At 45.9% G+C, this 9,660-nt stretch overlaps 1 protein-coding gene across 2 annotated transcripts; it reads right to left on the bottom strand.

The window, feature by feature from the left end:
• Positions 1–385: 385 nt before the first annotated feature.
• Positions 386–7,678, bottom strand: MTRFR (mitochondrial translation release factor in rescue). 2 transcript variants are annotated; one of them, XM_040416195.1, is made up of 4 exons: positions 7,632–7,678; positions 4,469–4,751; positions 1,368–1,612; positions 386–1,309 (listed from the first exon to the last, which is right to left on the bottom strand). In XM_040416195.1, exons 2-3 carry the CDS (start codon positions 4,736–4,738, stop codon positions 1,397–1,399), a joined length of 486 nt encoding a protein of 161 aa, XP_040272129.1. In that variant the 5' UTR covers positions 4,739–4,751; positions 7,632–7,678; the 3' UTR covers positions 386–1,309; positions 1,368–1,396. The 2 variants fall into 2 exon arrangements, with proteins under 2 accessions (XP_040272129.1, XP_040272130.1); XM_040416196.1 differs by lacking the exon at positions 7,632–7,678 and adding an exon at positions 7,502–7,615.
• Positions 7,679–9,660: the final 1,982 nt, after the last annotated feature.

The following is a 9,660-nucleotide window of genomic DNA, read 5'->3' as shown; positions in this document are numbered from 1 at the left end:
CGGTCGTGTGCATGAGGCCTTAGACTTCATTTGACTGCCCGTAATTGCCCAGATCATGTATCACAAAAGCACTTGCTCCATTCACACGTCCGTAGTGTATTGCGGATCCGCAATGCACCTGTCCGGCACCCCCATAGAACTGCCTATTCTTGTCCGCTATTGCGGACAAGAATAGGACATGTTCTATTTTTTTCCGGTGCCGCGGACCGGAGGGTCGGGGCCGCACTGCGGAAATGCGGATAGCACACTGTGTGCTGTCCGCACCCATTCCTGATAATTGCGGAACGGGTGCGGACACATTCTATGGACGTCTGAATGGAGCCAGTGTGAAGCTAATAGCATGTTGGTCGCTTAATTGCTTCAGCAGTAATGGGTTTCACAAATATCGATTCATCTATACACATTTATTGCTTTCCAAATTTACGCAATACAAATCTTTAACCAGTCCACCTGTTTAGTGTGGCAGCAAGATTAAGGCTTGTTTGCCGACAGATAGTTCATACAGCACATAAAATCATCATCTGTCTGCAGCATATCTCCCCATGACAAACAATGATACTGTATGGGATGAACAATTACAATAACGATTGTTCATCCTCATACAGCAACGATCACTGCTGCATGTACAGTAAAGGCAGCTAAGGGGCCATCCACATGGGTCAATACACAAGGCAATGATCAGGAGCAAACCGTTTGTTCCCGATCATTGGCCACTTGTGCGTACTGCATTTATATACAGCAAATGTTTCCTATGTATGAGGATGAACGATCGCTAATACGATCATCTGTACCTATACAGATTCACAGTTTGCTCGCAGCACATTCCTGGGAGATTGTTGATTTAAGACGCTGCATAAATAAGTGGGTCAATTAACAAACTAGCATTTTGCTTTTCCGAGCGATCAAGGCAGTTATCGTGACTGAGCGTTTTGGAGTAACATTTGTACCTGATAACTAGCCCGATCCTTGGTCCACATATATTGGCCTTAAAGGGGGCGTGCCAAATTTTCTAAGTTATTTGAAAGATATTTCATAAGTTGACACTAACAGTTCCATAAACTGATCACTGAGGTCTGAATGTTGGGAGCCCCACAGATCCAGAGAACGGAGGTCCCATTCTTCCATCCCATAAGGTTGAGTATGTGACATGACACTCCATTCATTCTCTATGGGACTACAGGAAATAGCTGAGCTTCTACTTGGCCATCACCAGCAGCCCTGCTGCTCCATCAGAACACACTTTCTCAGGACTGGTGGGGTTCCTACAGTTGGACCCCCACAGATGAGTTAGTTTCCCTTATCCTGTGGATAGGGAATATCTTTCAAAGTTGACACAACCCTTTTAAGCAAACGGGCAATCATTTGGAACGATAAAAGGACATAACCCAGCACAACACTAGTCCTTGATTTCTGAGTTCTGCATCTCTTTGAAATATTTTTTCTTTTCCAAATTATCTTTGGCTTTTTTTCTTTTCTCTTGTTTTTTTCTTTCTGATTCTTCTTTTTGCTTGAAGATATCACTGCTTTCTCCTTTATAGAAAAGATCAACTTTTTCCTGAAGTATTCTTCTAGCTCTTATCCTATTAACCTCCACGGACCTGGTTTGGTGGCACTAGTAAAAAACATAGAGGGACCAAGTGAAGTCTTCTGAGATGAAGATTTTATACAAAACTTTAGATAGTTTGGAGATGAGGTATGTCATCTTTATCATTAACAGAGACCATGTGCATATTGAAAGAGGTTATCCCACAAAAAATTAAATAAAAAAAATATTTATCAACGCTGGGGACCCAACCACTTGCTAGAACCGGGGTTCCAATCCCGCTGCTCATGAATGTACCCTGGCGCTCTATTCGATATTTATGGGACTGATGGAGATAACCAAGCACTGGACTATGCTATCTCCATCAGTCTCAGGCTCTGAATGTAGCAGTAGTGGGAATGTGTGATCATGGTGCTTGAGAAAGACCCCTGCAAGAGTCCTAACCTTGTACTATGCATGTTAGAGGAATAAAGGCTCTTTCATCCGGATGCTCCACTGCTCCATTCAGTCTCCTCTGTTCACACCTTCATCACCTATTTAGTGGGTAGGTGATAAATGTTTTTCTTTGGATAACCCCTTTAAATTTTTTTTAATGATCTGACACTAAAAATTCATTATCAAAGGGCACAATTCAATGTAAATACCAGAAGGCTTGCTGGAACCAAACACTGTGCAAATGTGAACATAACCTTAAAAACAGACATGCTCTTCTTATTGGGCCATTTTTCTTTTTTTTTTGTATACTGAAATGAAATTCTAAAAAAAAATATATATATAAATACACACAATTAAAAAAAACTATTTTACAATATGGCAATGCTGGAGGGTGTTATATGTTGTCATCAAAGTCCCTTCCTTTACATACAGAAGCTCCAGATCCTTTTCTGTCTGACAGCGTTGATGTTGTTGTTGTGTTCACTATATCTGTTAGACGAATTTGTGCAACTGACGGACTGTCAAAAGGGACGAGTAGTGGGACTTTGAAAAGCTGGGTGGTCGAGCCGTCAAATCTCTGAAAAAGTTGGAGGAGAGGTGTCCGTAGTGCATCAGTGGTGTCAAAACTGGCCAGAGGAGGGCACTCACAGAAGTACAGAGGGTTATGGACAGTCCAGACAAACAGATGCAAGGCAAGATCACTGTATAAGAAGATCTGCTGTATCTCCTGCAGTGCCCAGCTGGACCATAGAAAACCATCTACTTGAGGCATGGCAGCATTCACGCACTACACTAACTCTTTTGCCACTGACCTCTCATCAATGCCAATGCATGATTGGCAAACAAAAGTGTGATGGGCGCATAACAGTTTGCAGGAGGGTTGGAGAGCGCTGAAAGGGGATATCTGGGAATCCTTCGTGAGCTCTGCTGCCTCTTCCTAAGCCATGTGACATCACTGTACATCAGTCACATGGCCTAGTTGCAGTTCAGCCCCATTTAAGTCAACGGGTCTGAGCTGCAATACCAAGCACTGCCACTATACTATGTACCTTGCTATCCTTGAAAAGCTGCCTGGAGCTGGCTGCGCTCAGAGGCTCCCTGAAACAGCTGGTTTCCATATCAGCTGGAACTTAGACCCCCCACCAATGAAATAATAATGATCTATCCTTAGGAAAGGTCATCATTATTCATTTCTGGATAACCCCTTTAATGCCATTATGCATACTGCAGAGACACACAGGACCAACACCAGGAGTCATGCTGTGAGCCACCATTAGCTACCATGGCCATTCCCATCTGGTATTTGTGAAGGGAACACTGACCAGCCTTTGGTATGTCCAGGACATTGTGGTACCTACTGCCTCCAACAAGACTCCCGCCCACACACTGCCTGTGCAACACAGCATGCTCTTCAGGGTATCCAGCTGCTTGCCTGGCCAGCCCAATCGCCAGATCTCTGCCCCATGTCTGGCAGCGGATGGGGTGACAGATCTTCCTGGCACAGCAGCCAACAACCACCTTGGCTGAACTATGGGTCCAAGTTGAAAGAATGCTTGGAATGACTTACCACAGGAGGATATCCAGCATATGTATGACTGTTTCCATGCCAGAGGAGATGCCACCCAGTATTGATGTGTGACCCTGCCTCAATATACACCCTGCTGCAGAACCCAAAATAAAGGGTGCCCCACCTTGGTTGTGAGATCATTGACCAAGCACCAGTAGCAGTTTATACTTTGTCGATCTCAGCTCAATCGCATTAAGTTTTCCAGGTGTTTTTTTCCCCGCTAGTGTGTATATATATAAACCGAAACTGTCCAACTTTGCATGAATATCCCTTTAACGTCTATTAATCTGTTTATGTCGATATTACCTAATAATGCATAGTTCTTTATGGGATATAACTGTAGTGAACACCGAGGCCCACATTTACTAGTATTAGTGCACCTAGATTTTGGCGTAATGGCACAAATAAGTAAAGCAATTTGGTGCATCTAGAAAAGCTTCTGCGCCTAGTCTGTTAATGTGCCATCCTGTATGGCATCAAGGGGAGAGAACACCCAGTATTAATGTGACCCTGCCTCAACATACATCCTACTGCACAAACCAAAATAAAAGGGTGCCCCACCTTGGTTGTGTGATCATTCACCAAGCACCAGTAGCAGTTTGTCACTCTCAGCTCATTTGTATTAATGGGGTAACCGAGATTTTGATATTTTAGACCTATCCTCTAACAGCTGATCGGTGGGGATGTCAGGAGGCAAACCCCCCACTGATCAGATACTCATGACCTATGCTGAGGATAGATCATCGGTATGGAACACTCACACAAGCCCTTTAAGTGTTCCGATGTGTATATGTCAAAGCTAGAGGATTCTGTGATTTCTAAAAAAGCATGACATGCTATGAAGAAAGAGAACTACCACCATCTAGACATTGCAGAAACAAGCCCTACCTGAACTATCATTTTCACGTTTCTGCTTGTCATACCTTAACTACTATACCAGAAGGAATGTGCTTCAATACAACACAGTTATTAGTTTTGTTTGTAGCCTGTCCTCCAGGGCCATGTCCTCGGACAAACTGTTCATCCAGGTCCTTCTCATTGAGTTCTAGTAATTCACATGATGGATCTTTTGTCAGCACTCTTTGGGTTAATATCCCCACAGTCCATGGTTTTAAGAATTGGAGCTGCTTCCCAGGAATCCATGGTTTCCAAGACAGCAGGTTAGACAAACAATAGATGACGGAGGACGACATGGACTGGGAACATCTGTACAGCAAGAGACAAATACTATTAATAGGAAATATCTTCTAAAACACTACAATTCAGAAAAACGGCTTCATTGCTCTATTATTAGCATACTTAGAATATTAACCCCTTAAAGGGGTTCTGCACTTTGTTTAAACTGATGATCTATCCTCTGGATAGATCATCAGCATCTGATCGGCGGGGCTCCGACACCCCAGACCCCCGCCGATCAGCTGTTTGAGAAGGCAGCGGCACAGCATTCTCACTGTTTACCGCCGGCCCAGTGACGTCACGACTAGTATCACTGGCCTGGGCGGGGCTAAGCTCCATTCAAGTGAACAGAGCTTAGCCGCGCCCAGGCCAGTTGATACTAGTCGTGATGTCACTGGGCCTGTGGTAAACAGTGAGAAGGCAGCAGCGCTGCTGGAGCGCCGCTGCCTTCTGAAACAGCTGATCGGCGGGGGTCCCGGGTGTCGGAACCCCGCCGATCAGATGCTGATGGGATAGATCATCAGTTTAAACTAAGTGCAGAACCCCTTTAAAGAGGTTGTGCCAAGTTATGAAATCGGCTATCCCTGGCAGTGTGCATGCATGACCTGCCACTCAACTGGTTTGGGAGAACGGGACTCCCATTCTCGTGATCAATGGGGTCCCAGCGATCATTTGCTAATCCCCTATGTAGTGGATAACAGATGAGGATAGGTCATCAGTATAAGATCCTCAGGATAGGTCATCAATACAGGATCTGTGGGGGTCTGACACCCAGGACCCCACTGGAAGAAGCCGGGCGCTCAGTGACCACTGCAGCCTTTTCCTAGGCCATGTGACGTCACCGTGCATCGGTCACGTGGCCTAGTAGCAGCTCGGCCCCATTCAAGTCAATATCATGCTCAGCTGCTATATGATGTAAGGCGCTGCACTTGGAAAGCTGTCGGGAGCTCCTGAAACAGGTGATCGACGGGGGTGCCGAGACTCGGACCTCTGCAGATGTGAGAATTGTGACCTATTCTGAGGATAGGTCATCATTATCTTTTCCAGGATAACCGATTTAAGGGCTCGTTCACATGAACGTGTGATGCCCGTTGCCATATAGCGGACCGCATTTGCAGATCCGCAATACACGGGCACCGTTCTGTGGCCATTCGGCATCACAGATGCGGACCCATTCATTTCAATGGGTCTGCAAATCCGGAGATGCGGAACGGAACACTATGGAAGCACTATGGAGTGCTTTCTGGGTTTCCGTTCTTCCGCACCGCAAAAGGATAGAACTTGCTTTATCTTTTCGCAGAATGGAAGGATTGCGGACCCATTGAAGTGAATGGGTCAGAGATCCCCATGCGCCTGCCCCACGGACGGTGCCGTGCATTGCAGACCACAGCACAGGCTTCACACGTTGGTGTGAACAAGCCCTAAGGCCTCCTGCACACGACCGTCTTTTTTCTCTGTTTACTGGCCGTTTTTTGCGTTCCGTATACGGAACCATTCATTTCAATGGTTCCGCAAAAAAACCTGAATGTACTCTGTATGCATTCCGTTTCCGTATTTCCGTTTAAAGATAGAACATGTCCTATTATTGCCCGCAAATCACATTCCGTGGCTCCATTCAAGTCAATGGGTCCGCAAAAAAACGGAACACATACGGAAATGAATCCGTATGTCTTCCGTTTCCGTTCCTTGCGGAACCATCTATTGAAAATGTTATGCCCAGCCCAATTTTATCTATGTAATTACTGTATACTGTATATGCCATACAGAAAAACGGAACAGAAACGGAAACACAACGGAAACAAAAAACGGAACAACGGATCCGTGAAAAACGGACCGGAAAACACTGAAAAAGCCATACGGTCGTGTGCAGGAGGCCTAAGGCCGAGTTCACACGAACGTGTGTGACCCGTGCCCGTGCTGCAGCCCGCAAATTGCAGGCCGCAATGCACGATCGCCAACCGTAGGTCAGCCGCATCGGATCGCGGACCCATTCACTTTAATGGGTCCGCGATCCGCCCCCCGTTCCGCAAAAAGATAGGACATGTTCTATCTTTTTGCGGAACGGAAGTACAGGACGCAACCCCACGGAAGCACTCCGTACTGCTTCCGAGGGGTCCCGTTCCGTGCGGCCGTTCTGCAATTTCGGAACTGCGGACCCATTGAAGTGAATGGGTCCGCATCCGTGATACGGAATGCACACGGAACTGTGGCCGGGTATTGCGGCCCGCAATACGGCCACGGATCACACACGTTCGTGTGAACTAGGCCTAAGGCTGAGGGTAAGTTCATGGTGGAACGTCTGTCTGTGGTTAATTGGGCTAATATGCGAGTGCTCATTCTTTGTGGGTTCCACAAGGAAGCCATGCCAAATATATAATTGTTTTGTCTTATTTCTACTATGGTGTGGATTTTTAATATAATGAATGACAACGTTTGGCATTTTTTCCACTAATTTTGTCACAGAAAACCTGCTGAAACCCACAACAAAGAAAAGCCATGTTCAGTCTGGGACACGCTGCGGACCAAATACTGCCCCTCTGACCTGACCTCACAGCGTCATGATGACTACACTCACACAATGCTTACAGTAGAGTAGGCCCGGGGTCCCAGCACTGTAAATCAGAAGGTCATCACACAGAGCGTCTTTCCAAGACTGAACATGCTCGTGTGAAATGAGCGCAAGGCAGACAGGGATTTCTGATACGGTTATTAGTCCGGGTTATCAGACCTGCAGTCAGGTAGGGGGTTTGCAGTCTGTAATACACTTGGATGAAACTAGCCTTATGGCTGCACATTCTGCTAGCACCACTTTCTACAGGCAGTAGATAGGACTCCGCAGTGACAGCACGCCGCCTCTGATAACGAGGTCGTTTGTAATAAGAGTTCCTATCAAACCGTGCATGTACATACCGCACGTAGGTGACCGTCCCCGCGCATGCGCTAAGTGCTGTCCTGAATTCTCGTCCGTTCAGTCTTTTCTACAGGAAAAGAAACACGTGTCTATAGAGGCGTCTACCGGCGGCCATATTATCGAGGACCAAACTGCATCGAGTTCTACGCAATGTAACTTCACAAAATGGCTCCTGCAAGGCGACATTCTTGCTGTAAGGAAGGATTAGCTCTCTTGCGACCTTTGCGGACACGCTATTGAAAATCCTGACTGAATAACCTTTTCTTGTGACTTCGTTAATCTTCTTGTATAGATTTACCTAAATCCTGACTTTTTAGTGTAAAGAAATTCCAAACATGCAGTCAGGAAAGTTTTCCATGCTTAGATCTGTCAGAAGCCAAAGATCAATGCTCAAAATAATGCAAGTAAGGCCTCTTTCACACTACCGTTTTTTTTTCCAGTTTTGCTGGCCGTTTTTTGCGTTCCGCATACGGTCCGTATACGGAACCATTAATTTCAATGGTTCCGCAAAAAAAACGGAGTGTACTCCGTATGCATTCCGTTTCCGTATTTCCGTTTTTCCATTCCGTTGAAAGATAGAACATGTCCTATTATTGCCCGCAAATCATGTTCCGTGGCTCCATTCAAGTCAATGGGTCCGCAAAAAAAACAGAACACGTACGGAAATGCATCCGAATGGCTTCCGTATCCGTTCCGTTTTTGTGGAACTATCTATTGAAAATGTTATGCCCAGCCCAATTTTTTCAATGTAATTACTGTATACTGTATATGCCATACGGAAAAACTGAACGGAAACGGAAACACAATGGAAACAAAACAACGGATCCATGAAAAACGGACCGCAAAACACTAAAATAGCTATACGGTAGTGTGAAAGAGGCCTAAGGCCTCTTACACACAAACTTTTTTTTTTTTTTCTGTTCCGTTTTTGCGGATTCCGTTTGTGGTCCGTATGCGGAACCAATCATTTTGATAGAGATGTGTGAATATCTTTCTTTCATTTTTTTACGTAACTAGATTGATTTTCTCATGTAGTTAGGCTACTTTCACACTAGCGTTAGGAGCGGATCCGAGACAGATAATGCAGACGTTTGCATCCGTTCAGAACGGATCCGTCTGCATTATTACTTAGAAAATTTTCTAAGTCTGAAAGTAGCCTGAGCGGATCCGTTCAGACTTTACATTGAAAGTCAATGGGGAACGGATCCGCTTGAAGATTGAGCCATATGGTGTCATCTTCAAGCGGATCCGTCCCCATTGACTTCCATTATAAGTCTGGACGGATCCGCTCGCCTCCGCACGGCCAGGCGGACACCCGAACGCTGCAAGCAGCGTTCAGGTGTCCGCTCACTGAGCGGAGCGGAGGCTGAGCGCTGGCAGGCGGATGCATTCTCAGTGGATCCGCCTCCACTGAGAATGCATTAGGGCCAGACGGATGCGTTCGCGGCCGCTCGTGAGCCCCTTCAAACGGAGCTCACGAGCGGACACCCGAACGCTAGTGTGAAAGTAGCCTTACTTTAAGCTGCTTCTTCCTTATCTAAGCAGTGCCTTCCCCTCCCCCCTTTGCTCCAAGCTGCCTGTATCTCAGCAGTAAGGATAGTTTCACACTAGCGTTATTCTTTTCCAGCATTGAGTTCCGTCACAGGGGCTCAATACCGGAAAAGAACTGATCAGTTTTATCCCCGTGCATTCTGAATGGAGAGAAATCTGTTCAGGATGTCTTCAGTTCAGTCACTGAACGGCGTTTTGGACGGAGGAAATACCGCAGCATGCTGCGGTATTATCTCCGTCCAAAATTCCGGATCAGTTGCCAGAATGCCGGATCCGGCATTAAATTACATTGAAACATATTAGTGCCAGGTCAACATTAAAAATACCGCAATGCCGGATCCGTCCTGCATGCGCAGACCGGTAAAAATGTGAAAAAGATATATAACGGATCCGTTTCTCCTGATGACATCCGGAAAGACGGATCTGTTCTTGCAATGCATTTGTAAGACGGATCCGCATCCGGATCCGTCTACAAAT

This window comes from Bufo bufo, chromosome 2, assembly GCF_905171765.1.
Source record: "Bufo bufo chromosome 2, aBufBuf1.1, whole genome shotgun sequence".
Taxonomy (NCBI): Eukaryota; Metazoa; Chordata; class Amphibia; order Anura; family Bufonidae; genus Bufo; species Bufo bufo.
This window is presented reverse-complemented; position numbering and strand designations above follow the sequence as displayed.

Excerpts from the sequence above, each read along its gene's own strand:
- MTRFR (XM_040416195.1), bottom strand. The coding sequence starts at position 4,738 with ATGTCGTCCTCCGTCATCTATTGTTTGTCTAACCTGCTGTCTTGGAAA. Across the intron at positions 1,613-4,468 it reads CTTCTGGTATAGTAGTTAAG|TGCCACCAAACCAGGTCCGT; the intron begins GTATGACAAGCA and ends GTTTTTTACTAG.